A 16,563-nucleotide genomic window follows, 5' to 3' on the forward strand; every position below is an offset into this window, starting at 1 on the left:
GAATTGTTCAGGTTATTCTTGCTTAGTGTTTAATTAGTTTGCAGTTTTCAACAGTTTCAGTTGCTGAGCAAATTTAAAAAGCACTATCAAAGAGAGCCCCTCTATTGTTGCTCGCAAGAGTATTCAGTGTTATTTGAGGTTGGTAAAACAGCTGCTCTTTCTACTTCCGTTGTGTAATTTTTGTTTAGTTTTCTCCAATCTGTATGCAGCGTAATGGGTGTGAGTTCTTTTAATTGTCATCCTGTTTGCTGATAAAGGACTATTTTTACTTTTTTCGAAAGAAAATTCCTTTGTTAAGGTGATATGTTAAAGGAGCAACAATTATCTCGGACCCGAGTGTGCTTTTATGGTGTGGTGATATTAGTGAAAATATGGTCTGAGTTTTCTTATCCTAAACTTGGTTGGGTCTGTTGGACTTTGCATATAGTCAGAGAACGTCAATTTTTTTAAGGAAAATTAATGTCAAAAAAAATTTATACCGACCTTTGATACGTTGGGTTGCTACTTGACGTTTAAATCTTCTCTGCAACGATCAACCTAATTCCGAAGCTCTGTCTACTCTTTAACGTGCCCTCTGATGTAGAAAGTGTTTGACTGTAATTATCGTGTTCTTTCTTGCTTTACATTTGGTAGAGATTGAAAATTCCGAAACTTCGACATCTATCTACAAAAAAACAAATTTTTTTGTGTTGTTATTTTCTTTATGTGTGTGTACGTGATTGAACACTATCTACTTCAAAGCAAAGAACGATGTACTCGCATCTACAGCTATTAAACTGTTTTCTAAAAAAAGGCAGTGGTTTTTTTGCAATATGTTGTGATGCTGTTTAGGCCTATTTGCACAATAAAACTTTTTCAATGATAACAAAGACGCGTGGACAAAGTCTTTTTGTTCATAAATATGATATAAGGTATATAAATATATATAGGTAAATAGGCTTATATAGATATAGATTACTTCGGATTGAGACCCTTTTACTTTTCTTACTTCGTTCATTGTTAGAAAGATAGAACTTAGAAAAAAATTAGTTGCTAGCAAACAATGTTTCACTTGTCATTCTTAATCCATTTGCCTTCTCCTTTCGAACTTGTATTTGGTTATGATATTTCTGCATTTTTTCTGTTCTCCTTCCTTTTTGTGAATTTTGATTGCTTCCTCTCTTTCTTATTCGGTGATGGGTTGTAGTTGTAATTCTAAATTGTTCTGAAATAAAGAAAACATTGAGTTATGTGAATACAGAAATTCGGTATTGAAAAGAATTCAAAGGTACTCCCTGTGTTTACGTCAATGTTTTTTTTTTCAATGGCTTTAATTTTACTTTTATGTCAGAAATTTTAGTTACAATTCGTTGTTTCGGGGTCACCAATGTTGACCAATTGCTTATAAGATCGATTTGACAATAATGAACTCACAGATTTTGGTTTCAGCGGTAAATTAGCATGGAAACATAAGAACTAAAGTTAGAAATCAAATCTTGCAAAAGTCAAATTAAGAAATTTTGAAATATTGAGGCTTGAGCTTCATCAACACGGGTTTGTACCACAGAGATCAGTGTACACCAACATGCTGCTATTCGTGAAGAAAATACACGAAGCGCTGGACAAAAACGTGCTGAGTGAAATTGTCGTATTCTATACTGATTTTGCGAAGGCATTCGATCGTGTACCCCACTACGAACTTCGATTAAATGCAGGGCAAATTGGCATTGGAGGTTGTCTCCTTGAAGTCTTATATGACTATCTCAACGGACGAGAACAATTTGTCCGAGTGGACAACATCAAATCGAAACCTTTACCACTGACAAGTGGGGTCCCACAGGGATCACTGCTCGGGCCGATCTTATTTTGCATATACATCAACGACCTGCCAGATGCCCTCAGATTTGGCGAACCCTTTGTTCGCGGATGACCTAAAAATACTCCACACTGGAACACCGGCAGACCATGTACAGAGTAACTTCGGCGCACTGGAAGACTGGGCCACCCGAAACAAAATGGGTCCAGCTATTGAAAAATGCGCCAAAGTTCTCTTCAAAGGACCAGAAAGCTGCTTCTACCTGTGTGGAAGTCTCCTCTAAACCTCAGCTGGTTTAATGGACTTAGGGATTCGGATACAATCCGATTTGACTTGGAAAATCTACTCAGAAGAAAGAATAAAGAAAACTAACCGAGTCTTCTATTCCCTGAGAAGAAATGTAGCCTTTAAAGTTGATATGCGCATCAAACTGGGACTTTACAAATCGATGATCTGCCAGTTCTAATGTACGGATCCTCGTGCTGTTACTTAAACCGAGGAGATATGCGAAACTTGGAACGGTTTCAACGAAAGGTTGTGTCTTGGATAACAAATAGCAACAACCGTTGTTGTTCGAGTTACATCGAACAACAACGGTTGTTAAATCTACTACCCTTGACAATGTACTATCAGCTCAATGATCTACTACTATCAAGTCTTCAACAAATTCAACCGACAAATACAAAACAGCCGGTGCTGCCGGGAATCAGACCAATGAGAAGAGACGATTACTTTGACTTAACGAAAAAACGACTCGAAAAATCTCGCGGTGAATTCTTTCGCACCCAAAGGATAGCCAACAGACTTCATCACAGCATTGACTTCGGAAATCAACACGGCCTAAAACACAGAATTCTAAAGCAAATTTGGAATGATATCATGATGCGGTACAAACCAGAAAACGTCTGCACGTGGCAGATCTGTTGTGACTGTCAACACTGCAGAGAGACATGGACTAATTTTCTATAACTGTTTTGATCGGGAGAAATCCCCTCTGTAAAGAAAATCCCCAACAACAACAATAACATGATGAGAGACAATAACGGAAATTACCCAGCTACTGTTTTCAGTAGCAAAATCCCGTTGGGGAACCAGGAATCAGAAGCAAAATCCCGTTGGGGAACCAGGAATTCTCAACAGAAACCACATTTTTTTATACATATCTTTGATCTCTATTTTTCTTATGAACTTCGGGTAAAATGTCAGATTCATAATTTTTCATTTATGAGTAATGTTTGGTTATAGTTTTTATGACAGTGTGGGATGATTCGAAGAATCAGCTCAGCTAACAGTGTCCCGGAGCCCATAAATATTTCTTCAAGCAGTCAGCGTCAAACAATGGCTTTTCTATTGTCAGATCATCCCTTGGTAGATGAAATTCCATCCGATGCCCCAAGAAATTCCCAACGAGTACCAGCTACGAGCAGCTCAAATCATTCTCGGAACCCCAGTATTACTACCCAAAATCATTCAATATCATCAGGCCTTAATGTATATCTGGAGTCTAATCTATCAAATAGCAGCGGGGATCTTGAAAATGGCGGAAATATTAAGAATTCGAGTCCCTCAAATGTCTCTGTACCAAGCTACATGTCGACAAGCCCCCAATTAAACAGTTTAATAGATCTGCCTTGCGTTTTTCTCCGTCCTCCTAGTGATCAACTAGTCTGCGCATTATGTTCTAAAGTGTTTTTTGATCCTGTAATCTCACAATGTGGGCACACATTTTGCAGGAGATGCATAGAAGATAGTTGTGAAACTCTATCATGCCCCAATGATGGCAGTACACTGGCGGTCGTGACAAGCAATTTGGCAGTTAGTGAGCAAGTATCAGAGCTGGAAATCCATTGTCGCTATGGATTGACCGAGTCAGAAGTCGTCGATCCCGATGGTAAGTTTTTCAAAATAGAATGAGACCTATTTCTACCTGGATCATTAACGGAGAATCTCAAATTTTCTTCAGCAATCAGTTAAAATTTTTTGCTAGCTGTATTTTAATTTTAGCAGCTTCACTGTTGTTTCAGGCTGCAAGGAAGTAATTAAGCTTCGCAACCGACTGAGCCATGAGAGGAACTGCGAGTTCGAGATGGTTCCCTGCACTAACAACCCCAATTGTCCACGTATCCGTAAAATGAACCTCGATGCACATCTGGCTCAGTGCCTGAACAGACAATGTCCAAACTCTGTATACACCTGCAGTTTTGTTGGTACACTTGACATGATTCACCATCATCTCGAGACTGAATGCAAATTCCAACCCCTCAAGGATTACCTTGCGCAAAACTGCAAAGAAACCGAACAAATCCGGGAAATTATACAAGAGAAAGATAACGAGATATGTTCTCTAAAATCAGAAGTAAGTTTTCTAGACTGGTCTTGTACCTTTTACAGGCCATCTTATTCTGGAGGCGGATCAGTGAATTGTCAATGTCGCTTTATTTAAAAATACCGAACAATTCGCTACCTTATTGTTGTGGCAAATTATATCATCCAAAGAAGCGACGTTTGCGTTGAGAATAAGAAACGAGGCTGTTGCTTGGTTAATTGCTCTCAAACGGAGTTTGTAGCAATTATATTAGTCCTGTCGGTCTTTAATGCGAGTTTTCGCTTGACCGATTTTTCGTCTGACCCATTTAACTTTTCGTCCTCAAACGGGATGAACAGGTAGCGCCCAGCGGGCATTAAATGCTCTTAGAGCCTTTCAGCCCACTACTCTCCAAGTATGCTATTCGCAGACAATTTTTAGAGACATACTTATGGTGTGAAGGGCGGTTCTCGGAGGTTGAAGACCCCCTCCCATGAGCCCCAACAGCGATAGCCGGGGCTATTCTCGGCCTTCTCTTGATTTTTACAATTAAAAAAATTCGAATTGTATTGGGGCGATGTCTTTTTGCGACTCGACGAGGAGTATTGGTGGAGCGTCTTTTTTATCGATAATTTTGAGTGTATTTAAAACAGGATGTAAAAGTCAACGCCGCACGTGAAAACTAGGCGTTTAGGTCAAAAGGCTGAACGAATGGAAGAGCAGAGAGAAGAGAGCTATTTTGAGTTCTTGCTGCGTTTCTGAAAGAAAGCGAGAAAAGTAGACGTGAAAAAAATTTTGCTCAGCGGTTTCGCGCGATTTGTTTTTACTTCATTTTTTGGGATAAAGTGGTTGTTCTAAACCACATTTACTAGTAATTGTTTGCTTGGGAGTTTTTTAGACCATCATAAATTCGATTTTTATATGCAATCTTAAGCAATTGTTGTGATGTCGCCGCTTCGGACGCTTTTTTAGCGGTTTTTGAAGTTCCTTGTCCGTGGTAATATTTTTGCTTGAAATTAGTATTCCTCTGGGTTTCCATGCCCGTTTTTGTTTTTATCACCTGAAGTCTGTTTCGGTTGCAGAAAAAGTCTAAATTTTACCAATTTTTTCCATAATTTTTCTGTTTTTTGCTTAATTACTGATTTTTCCGTCTTTCAGAATTTTTTTCAATTTCAGTTGTTTAATTAGGGTTGATTTTAGGGTTATTGTTTCTAAGTGAAAACAATTAAAGGTTTGGTAGCACATTTTTTTGAAATAAATTTAAAAAATCTGCAGTTCGTTTCTTTTGTTTGAAGTGATTTCCAGTGCGTTTGGGTGTCGTGTGTTTGTTCAGCTAAATAGCAGGCAGAAACTGCTTCTTAAAGGCTTTTAAAATATCTGTTGAGACTCTACAGTTCTAAGTGAATATTATTTAAAATTTTTTCGAATTTGTCCTTTATTTGTTTTATTGCTTTTTTTTCGAGATGTATCACTGGTTTCGTTTTTTTAATATCCTCCCTCATTTTTGCAGCCTGTTTTTTAGGCGACCTATTCTTTGTTTCATCGTAGAAAACTTTTTTCGCTTTACCTTAGATCAGAGCTTGTTCAACATTGTGTTTTCTCTGTCCAAAAAGCAAAAGTTGCTCAGAAAGATAATCTAGAATCAACAGAGTTAATATTGGGAATCCAAATCAGAAACTGGATCAACCCATAGAACTTAATTTTAGATGGCCGCTTTATTATTATTAACTTTAGTTAATATCTAATGCTGATTGGCATTTATATTAGTCTCTATATCCGCTCATCAGTAAACAGGACTTTGTCTAACTACAGAATGAAATCAACATAGTTTGCACTTTAAAATATTTTTGTACAAAAGAAATTTCGTTTTTTCTTTTCGATGCCAATCAGTTTATGGCAACCAATGGCGGTGATTTTCCAGCAATTTTCCAGGTATGTTTTCCAACATATGAATTTTTATCGAACAGGAATTTAGTATATTAGACAATCTGCTATCAAAAGTTCTAATTGGAATCGCAACTATTCTTGGAAAATTGCCACAAATGTTTTCACATTTCTTTTCCTTTCAAATTTGCTTCTGTTTTTTTTTATTGGAGTGGTATAATGACGTAAATAGTTTTCATAGTTTATTTATTAGTTGGCTGAGTCATGAGTTGAGTTGGAGTCGATTCCAGAGTATGTCGACTATGTTTTTTAAAAGATCTGTGCACACATTTTCATGAATTTTGAAGTCAAATTGAAGCGATGATTTTGGTCACGCCGAAATAGGAAGTGGAGCGAAACAGCTAGTGGGTTTGCAGCGTGAACTTTTTTCATTCTAATTTTGAAGTAGAGAGAAAACGATGTATGAACAAAAATGTGCTTTCTCGCTAGTGGCTTTTTTTTGTTCGTGCGGCATTTTCAATTTTTTACTGTGCCATTTTTACTGTTTTTGCGATTGTTTTGGTCAATTAAATTTCTTCTGAATTGTAGGTCAGGACTTGTTCTCGTTTCTTTTCTTTCGTCAAGATTTTTGTTACCACCATATGACGTCACAATCACTTAAAATCAGCTTTTTGTTTATTCGTTCATGGAACTTCAACTGAATTGCGTGCATGACGTCATTTTTCGATGTTATTGGAGCGAATTTTTTCATTGGCTTCATCAAGTTTTTGGTCACGCGTGATTTGCCTCAAAAATGACTGACTCAGAAGCTGACTTTTCCTTACATAAATACAAAGAGCTAATGTCAAGTGAGCGCGTGTCACTCTAAGTGCAGGTTGTTTGAGAGCACCTAATAGAAGCAGTAATAACTCAAACAGATTCGTAATCAAATAACATCACGGCTTTTCATAAATTTTTTTTGGTCTGTTTCTTACCATCTTTTTGAGACTGCAGAACTACGAAGCTATTGTGGCTATTTTCTGGCAATCTGACAGCTTTGTTTTTGTATAATTACATCTCTTACTTATCGGTGGCAGTTCTCTTAAAAAATTGTTATCGTATAGAAGCTATATATTCTCGAGGAATGAAAGAAAGCACGGAATTTATGCTTCATTGATGTTGTTTTACAACATAATAAAAACAAACAACAGTGTTCAAATGCGTGCAAAAATTATCAAAATTAATATATTGTCGCTGGAAACTGAATTCGGTCATTTCGAGCCGCAACACTCATCACTGCACGTGTCGACTGCGAGATTAAATGTTTTATAGAAAAAATCGGTTTTAACCTGAAACCTTTTTTCTTTGCTTTGACTGAGTAGTTGCGACAATAATTGCGTCTTTCTGCAGATTTTTTTCTCTTAACCTGTAGTTTCATGGTTAGATAACAACTGTTAAAATACGCAGACAATTTCTTATTGAAAACTTTCCAAAAATGATTGTCAGTGTATGGTCAAAGAATAGTGTAACAAAGAATAGTGTCAAAGAATAGTGTATGGTCAAAGAATAGTGTATATTTTTTCTGTAGGCATTTTGAGTGATCAATTTTTAGCGACGGAAACAAGATAAAACTGAAGATTACAGAGAAAATTAAAGCTAGCAATAACAAGTTCAAGCTATTGCAGCTCATTTTCAGCCAAAGTAATTCTGAACAGCTAAATTATGCTTACTGAGCTGCATGTGCTGATATAAAGGAAAGTTTTCATATTGTATCATAACTTTCAATTGATGAAATTTTTCATTTTTTAAAAAAATTAATCGACACTGACTATTTATCAACAACTTTCATGAAAGACTCCTTTAAATTTTACTCCCATAAAAATGATAGCATAGTATGACTCCGTTTGGCCTCAAAAACAACTGTGATTGGTCCGAACTGATCTCAGAGCCTCTTGATAGCACTGAGAGCGAAGGTGCTGATTACTCACAGGCAAGAGCAGCCGAAGAAATCAACGTCAACGGTTGCGCGCAGTGGATGAAAACTTGAACAAACCATGTCACATTTTTCTAACAAATATGGCTGCTCCATCTATGGTGTAGGAGAGAACAGTGGTTTCAGCCTGCTAACCTTAAAATGCTACAATTTGTTTTTTTTTTAAATCGAGTGCCAATTGTTGAAATGCGGATAGATGCTAAAGAATATTAGAGCAAATGAGCCCATGGTGCAGACTACACCGCATATTAAGCCTCCACTGCCGAGAAGGAAGATCCACCCGTATTTACCACAAAGTAGTCAAGACATTATTCGATCTCAAAATTGGACAGAAATTCACCCGTTACGGATCTACAACTATTGAAGTGGCTTGCCTAAACATCAAGGCTAAGAAACTATGCGAACCACGCTTCAGCAGACTTTTTGGCTTAATGTTAATTCACGCCGCATCTGGCCTTTTAAACAATCGCCTATATCCTTAATTATCAGGAATTAGTCGAGAAACTAAGACAGGATAATGAATGCCATATAGTTTGATAAGACAGCTGGAATCATCTTGTTCGCGTTCCTTTGCAGCTGTTTTCTTTCTAGAGCTTTGAGGCGGGCTTCTGAATTTCCAAACACAGCAGAAAAGATAGGAGAGGCAGAAGAACCGAGCGGATTTATGTGTATTTGATTGCAGCTCCCGTGAAATTATAGCCCCCATTATAATATATTTACCATGATTTGGGGGTGGGGGTATAGGCTATCTGGCTGGGGGTGTATAATGGGAAAGACTTGTTTGATGTCTGAATTTGTTATAAATTTTTAATGATATAATTTATTGTAATATAAATTGCCCAGGTGAGTAAGCTGAACGATTCATTGCGCCGACTTGAGACAAGATGCGGTAGCAAAGTGAAGTCCCTGGAGGAAAACCACCTTGGATCCATTCAACAGATCAACGAACTTCGCAGAAACATGAAATCACTGAATGATGAAGTGACCCTGATCAACGCCAAGCTCTCAACTGGGGTTCTGGGACCCTACGATCCTCATCATCAGTACAAGTGCCGTGGTACCTTTGTGGGTCATCAGTCCGACATTTGGTGTCTCATAACATGTGGCGACATCCTAATCACTGGGTCATCCGACAAAACCATCAAGGTCAGCCTGGGTCAAAGTCCATTTATGCTTAAATATCATTGGAGATCCAGCCCATTTTGTGTCAATATTTGTAAATAAGTTTATGGTATTTGATGGTATTCATAGAACTAATTTTGTGGTTTTCAAGATTTAATGTTGATAGTTAGGTTAGATGTTTTGATCGAAAGCTGGCAGTGATAACGGAAGGTGGTCAGATCATAAGTGCAAACTCAAAATGATTAAATTTAATCATAATTAATTGTTTTTTCGTTGTTATAAGTTGATTTGAACTGCTTGAAGCGTTTGGGATTGAAGGGCTTGTATTGCTAAAGATAGCAGGTATGTTGCTTTGCAGGTGTGGGACAAATGTTCTTCATTCAAGTGTCTGCAGAGTCTAGAAGGCCATACGAGTCAAGTGTTGTCTCTTCACAGTTGTGGAAAATTCCTCTACAGTGGGTCAGCCGATGGGCTCATAATCATTTGGGATTTGGATACCTTCGAACAGCTTAAGGTATCTTCACTCAAGTAGTCCAAAATATTAAATTTGTGTTTTATCAGGTGTTTCTTTCGTTTTTCACGTAACAGCCGCACGTTCTTTGTACCGTAACTAGAAAAACCTCGAGATGGTTAAACTGTCTCTGATCTTCAATTATTTAGGTTCTCTACTCCTCCGAATATGGAATTGGCGCCATTGCAACTGGAAATGGCATGTTATTTGTGGGGAGTCAGAACTTCATAGGAGTGTACAACTTCAGTGATCCTTGGGAGACTCGAACCAAGATCAGCATGCCTCCAATAACTGCGCAGTGGGTGAAGGCTCTCAAGACAAATGAGAAACACCTGTTCTGTGGAACAAGTGGGCAGATCAAAGTTTACGATTTAACAAAGGAAGAGGTATTGTCAATGGAAGATATCCTTAAACCAAGATTGCTTTTAATCAGTTGAAAAATTTGGGCTCTACTCGTTTTTGACGTGTTGAATTTTGAATCTGGTAGATGTGTCTGCTTTGCGAAAGGTGTGGTTCATAAAATTAAGATCAATTTGTTCTTTTCAAGCCTCACTATAGAGGCTATTATTCTTTTTTTCCAAAAAGTGAAAAGCAATTGAGTCGTAGGTGTCTTTTCTCCGGTGGTCCGAAATTAAGTGTTAGTTAAAGCTAACAGTTAGCAAATGTATAATTGTTAGCCTTTGAGTACATGATTTGCGTAAGGAAGTGAATTTTTCAATTGAAGTTGATCAGAGTTTTAAGCCAGAGGAAAGTTTTTCTGATGCAACATTTCCGAAGACAAATTCCGGGCGTTTGTATTTGCGTTTTTCAAGAAAAGAGACCACACTAATAGGTTGAATACCACGAAAATAGCTTTGCCACTACATCCTTTATGCGCAGGTTTTTTAGATTCAAATTCTTAGGCACCGCTTTTCTAGTCCTCATTACAGTTGCTATACCCCGAAGTTTGGACTTTATACTGTTTTCCTATAACTCGCGACTAAGCATAGCTATATTTAAGTTTTATCATCTCTATAATTGCTCTCAAACAAAGTTCCCGGCAAATCTCTTAGATCAGTTGGTATTTTTTATCACGACAACTTGTTCGCCTGACCAACAAATTATTGTGAACTTTGATCGGGTATTCATCGAGCTTTACTAGCTTCCAAGTATGAAATTCACCGAAACTGCTGATGAGAAAATTTCATGTGAAGGAGTCTGCTGAGTTTTCACCCCCCCCCCCACTACGCCTCCCTACTCGCTCCAACATTCCTATTCATTCTCCAACGCAGGCACCCTCTGAACTCTAATGTAGTGGTGGTAGTAGGAAATGATTTTGGAAAGTTAGTTTCAGGAGGCGTCAGTCCATTCTTTGTACAAATGGCTGTAGTTTAATACAAGTTACGATTTCCACATGAGCATAATATTCTCCATGTATACGATTCAAGTTTCTTGTAGTGTCTGTGGAAAATTCAATGTACATCTTTGTTAGTATTCGTTTTGTTATTGCTATTTCGGTTCCTATTCCAGAAATTTTTATCGGTTTTTCTTAACCAGTTTCTTTTAATTCCAGCTGCTGATTCTGACGCGTGATTCCTTCTTTTTCTCGGGGCAGCTTGATACCCGATGTATCCATTAAGCTTAATTGAGAATCTCGCTTTTTGAGAACAATTTGTGTCTAGGAGGTAGAATGATCTTCAAGCTTTCGATGTCTTACGGGATCAGTTTTCCCTCTCATGAAATATTTTGGCCTACCGATATTATTATTCACATTTAGTATTTTGCTTTACCGATGATAAGTGATATTTGATTAATTTCGCTCTAAATTTTTATCTTTCAGACTACATGTTCTGGTTTTCTCGTTTTGCAAAATAAGCTTAATCATTCGCGTATCCCTAGAATGGTCTGTCTTTGAGAGCTTCAGGCAAGTCTTTCACGTAGACAAGGAACATTAAAGGTCCCAATATGGAACCTTGTGGGACGTCACGTGATGTTTGCTTCTGATTTTGCGTTTAGCTTGTTCAGGTATAGAAATAACTGGAATACAGCTGATCGTTTCTGTCAAAAATCATGTTGGGTCTCTCTCTCTCTCTCTCTCTCTCTCTCTCTCTCTCTTCTCTCTCTCTCTCTCTCTCTCTCTCTCTCTCTCTCTCTAAGACTTTCTCGATATTTGCAAGTAGGCTTACTGGACGGTATTGCCCAATGTCAGCTTTGTATCTTTCTTTGTGCATAGGGTTGACTTGCACTTAGCTTCGACTGATTCGTAAAAATGCCCTTGTTGTTGCAAGTTTGGAAAATTATGACCGACGATTTTGAAAGCGAAGGAAGGTTCATTATGATCTTGATTATGTCATCTGGTTTGCAGGCCCTTTTCATCTCAACTTCGAGCTTTCATCGGGTAGTCCTTCGCTTTTGAAGACTTTTTATTCGAAATTAGGTCATTAAGTACCGCGGTTTTTTGATCTTCTGCAATTTCTTTTTTCATCAAATACGAGAGATTTTGCCGTTTTCTTACTTCCTCATCTGTGTCCTTAAGTTTTTCATTTGATGAGAGGTACTTTGAGTGACCCATGGTGGAAATGATGCTCTGTGTTTTGTGACGCGCGGCACATGACTTTCAGTAACTTTCAGTCGTATCACTGTTTGGCTAAGTGATCTACATTACTCTAACATTATGGCTGGAATGGATTTTGCTAGATGTTTCGAGTAATTGGTTTCCAGTCAGTTTTGTTGTATGCAAACAGAACCTTTTCCTCTGGCATATTAAAACGAAATTTTTGTTGTGAGTCTTGTTAGGATGGTGAACAGAAATCTTCTTGTTGTTCGTTGAGTATTTCTCTTCGAGCTCGTAATCGATTGAGGACGAATGGACGACTACGTATTCTATGTATTCTGAGTTGAAACACATTCAAAATCTTTTTCTTTTGGTAGTGAATAACCTGTTGAAGCTTTGTGATTTCCATTTGATTACAAATTGAGATTACAACTCATTGACGAGGCTAGTTAAGAGAGAGTTCAAGGAATAGATCCTTGAATTTTGGTGGTTTAGTGAGTAAGCGCTGTTTTGGGGTGGGTTTAAGAAACAACTGAATAAAATATTGGCTCTTGCTGTTTTGATCTTAAGGGCCAAGCATTCGGCATTTGTTTTCAGTCTGATTTTGTTATGAGAAAGTTCTCTTCTTATGAGGAAGTTCGCTTTGTGTTGTTGTTTCTGGATGTTCTGTCAACCCTATGGATAGTGTATCCAGGTAGGAAGATAGCGTCGCCAGGAATATCTTGTGTGAGCCATGTTTCGGTAGGGCTTATAGAATCAAATTTTGAGACAAACAAGGCGCTGGAGGGGGTCAAACGTCGATTTATATCTAAAATACTAACCTCGAAGGATAACATTTTCATTTTCGTGATATTTAATCTTCCTTTGAGACATCTTCGGTCTCTGTCTAGCCATTTGTTTCCTTCCTCTTTGAAACTTTAGATTCGTGATTCATGGGGTTTTGGCTGCTGATCCGATCGATATACGTACGTATCTTTCATGGTCTGGTTTTCTTGCCTTTATTCTCCGGGATTCGGTGTTTATTCAGGGAGAATCGTTTTTGATAGCTCGAGTTTTCGGGCTGATAAGAGTATTAGTCGCTTGTTATTATCATTTGCTACTTTAATTAATAGTGATCTCGTTTTCGTTTCATCGTAGGATCCAACCCATTTCAGATCGGTAATGAGACAGTCGAATTGAAGAATGTCATCATCGATTGAACATCGGTCATATCGTGCTCCAGCCTTTCCTTGGAGTTAGCCATTTTCAGTTCTGGCATGCCCTTTAAGTCGGATGTCGTGTGATTGCAGTTTTTGTTCTAAGTTTAAATTTGGGATTCTCCGTTAACTGAAGTCTTTACATTTCGTTTCCGATTGTCGATATTTTTGCCTAATGTTTGTCAATTTTGTAGCATTGAGGTTAGGTTATTACCTTTTCTCGTCGAAGCTTTTCATTCATTCCTGAACTAATATGCATTAACTGCAACTCTACTGGGATGATCTTTGGTGTTGGCAATCCTGTAAACTACTTTATCTTTCTGGTTGCTGCGTATGCGGTCGTTGTAGAAGCTCTACCGATTTCCATCAGTCCAAATATAGCTTTTTTAGGATACGAGGTACGCTGCTTTCACGTGCATTGTGGCGTTTCAGCCAAAGCAGTTAAATACACCCACTGGTGTTTGCATTTTGGGAAAATTTTGAGGGTTGATACTTGGTTACACTGAACTCTTTACTGTAGCGATTCCAAGTTTCGTCAGTAGGTGATCTTCAGATTCACTAACAGATAATCAGAAATTTCAACAGAAAAAAAAACGTGCGATTCCGAGTTTTCCTTAGGGAAAATTCAGAAAACTCCGAGAGGCAAAGCCAAGAACGATGCCGAGTTTCCTGAGAGGAAATTCCGGATTCACTTACAGAAACAACAGCTTCTCTAGGGAGAAGCCTTTCTGATGATTCCGAGTTTTCTCTCTGAAGAAGTTTTCTCTGAGTATCTTTCAAAAAAGCATCCCAAAATCCGATAGACTACTACTACTAATAGTACCACTTAATTGCGGCGCCTCCTCTGGTTGTTGTTTTGTTGCTGAGGTGTTCGCGGCTGCTTCGTCGACTATCGATGCGTTCTGTCGACTATCGTGTTTTTCTTTTTCGATCGTTTGTTTTTTGGCTTTCTGCAAATTTTGGGCGTTCCCGGTCACTGTTTGCGAGTGCGCGTAATTTTACGGAGAGATCAGTGGTGCCCTCTCGACGCATGTGCACTATGGCTTCAATTTGGCCTCTGTTGTAATGTTTGCGTACGTGACACTAGTTGATTTTGTGGGGAGGGATGCTCTAATTTTTTATCGTGTCAAATGACTAATTGCTTTAGGTTAAGATGCGCAAACCTGAGTTTTTGGACAGTCTTACGGGTTCTGTAGTTCAATGACAGTGTAGGCATTGCAATGTAGAATCTCTTTGAATTTCTTTCTGTCTTTTGTATGATTCTGGTTTAATATCAAATGAGTCAACTTGCTCCGACCAGGTGGGTCCATAGCAATTAAAGTCATTTGAAACTATTTTTTTTGTGTAAGCGTCACGACGTACAGAGGAAATTTACGGTGTCGTTTTGGAGACATGAATTTATGATGTAGGGGGAGTTTGGCCTACCCAGTTAGTCGTTGTTTTCTAATTTGTAATTTGTTTTCAGTAATGAAGTGCGAAGGGGGGTGCCATAGAAAAAAATATCAATAGCTGCGAGGCTGTAAGCTGAGAGAAGCTAACTATTTTTCTATACTGTTTGTTTCGTTTTCGTTTGTCAGCTGCCTGATTCTTCATGCCTGAAAAAGCTCAGAATTTTTGACCTCTTCACTTCGCGCTCCTTTATGGCTTTTGTGTGCGTGACGTCATTTGTTATACATTTTAGATGAATTTCGCAATTAGTTTTTCGTTCATATGCAAACTGAGGTCACGCGAGGTAAACCTAAACTCTAGGATCATGTCCGTTTGTGCCCCCGTGCGTTAGCGTTATGCTCCTCACAGTTACAGAGCACGTTTCAGTACGTAGTAGTAAATCATTGTTAAAATATAGCACGTGTGTTTTGGGGATGCAATTAATATGCACCACTAAGCTGGGGAGGGGGCACAGATGGGAAATATCCAAACTCCGAAAGTTCATAATAGAGTAAGAATAATGCTTTGAATATGAAATGAGCTATTGGAAATTTTAGATAAAAAATGGGTTTTTCTCATTATAGCCTCCGATGAAATTATAGCCTCTCATTATGTAATTTTTTTCATGATGGGGGTGTATTGGGAAAGAAAAAAATCGCTACAGACAACTTGATCCAAATCTGTTCATTATTTGTTGCCTTCTATATTCCCTGGCACGTAGGCCTGCAAAGTTGGCGTTTTGCAGGCTATTTCATTCGCATCATTTACTGCAAATTAATGGTTTTGTATTACAGCCCTTTCTGGTTGCAATTAACCTTGGAGCTGCGGCACCTCAGCTTGGGTGTGTAACTTTTTACCATAGGAGCTCGTACTTTTTGGATAGTTAAGGGCTACTACTACTAATGCTACCACTTTATTGCGCCGCCTCCTCTGGTTGGTTTTTCGTTGCTGAGGCATTCGCGGCTGCTTTATCGACTATCGATGCAGTCTGTCGACTATCGTGTTTTTCCGATCGTTTGTTTTTTTGACTTTCTGCAATTTTTGGGCGTTCCGGGTCACTTTGTTTGCGAGTGCGCGTAATTTTACGGAGAGATCAGTGGTGACCTCACGACGCATGTGCATTGTGGCTTCAATTTGGCCTCTGTTGTAATGTTTGCGTACGTGACACTAGTTGATTTTGTGGGGAGGGATGCTCTTATTTTTTATCGTGCCAAATGACTAAACGCTTTCGGTTAAGACGCGCGAAACTGTTTTTCAAGAGTTTCTGGACAGTCTGACGGGTTCTGTAATTCAATGAGAGTGTAGGCATTGCAATGCAGAATCTCTTTGAATCTCTTTCTGTCTTTTGTATGATTCTGGTTTAATATCAAATGAGTCAACTTGCTCCGTTCAGGTGGGTCCATAGCAAATAAAGTAATTTGAAACTATTTTTTTGTGTTAGCGTCACGGCGTATAGAGGAAATCCACGGTGGCGTTGCCACTTTTTGGTCCATCCTTACTTTTCCTGCCCTCTTCCAGTAGGATAGATTCCCTCATCTTAAACAAGCTGCTAGTGAATTTGGTTAATTGCTCTCAAACGAAGTTTGTAGCAATTTTATTAGTGGTCTTTTCGCTAGCCCGATTTTTCGTCTTACCCTCTGACTCGTCGTCCTCAAAAACAATAAGCAGGTAACGCCAGGAGGGCATTAAGTTCTACTAGGTACTTTCGGCTTTTTCGACTCTAATTTCTTCACCTTAACTGTTTTGGAGACATGAATTTATGATGTAAGGGGAGTTTGGCCTACCCAGTTAGTCGTTACGTTTTCTAATTTTTAATT

At 38.5% G+C, this 16,563-nt stretch overlaps 1 protein-coding gene across 1 annotated transcript in view; it reads left to right on the plus strand.

The window, feature by feature from the left end:
• The first annotated feature begins 3,007 nt into the window (after positions 1-3,007).
• Positions 3,008-16,563, plus strand: part of LOC142341493 (E3 ubiquitin-protein ligase TRAF7-like) — a 40,252-nt gene continuing 26,696 nt past the window's right edge. The window contains exons 1-5 of the mRNA XM_075392462.1: positions 3,008-3,686; positions 3,820-4,151; positions 8,800-9,102; positions 9,437-9,592; positions 9,739-9,975. Coding sequence (XP_075248577.1) covers positions 3,059-3,686; positions 3,820-4,151; positions 8,800-9,102; positions 9,437-9,592; positions 9,739-9,975 — 1,656 coding nt within the window. The 5' untranslated portion in view covers positions 3,008-3,058. The remainder of the gene's footprint in view (positions 3,687-3,819; positions 4,152-8,799; positions 9,103-9,436; positions 9,593-9,738; positions 9,976-16,563) is intronic.

Source organism: Convolutriloba macropyga, chromosome 6 (genome assembly GCF_964194025.1).
Source record: "Convolutriloba macropyga chromosome 6, txConMacr16.3, whole genome shotgun sequence".
In the NCBI taxonomy this organism is placed as follows: domain Eukaryota; kingdom Metazoa; phylum Xenacoelomorpha; order Acoela; family Convolutidae; genus Convolutriloba; species Convolutriloba macropyga.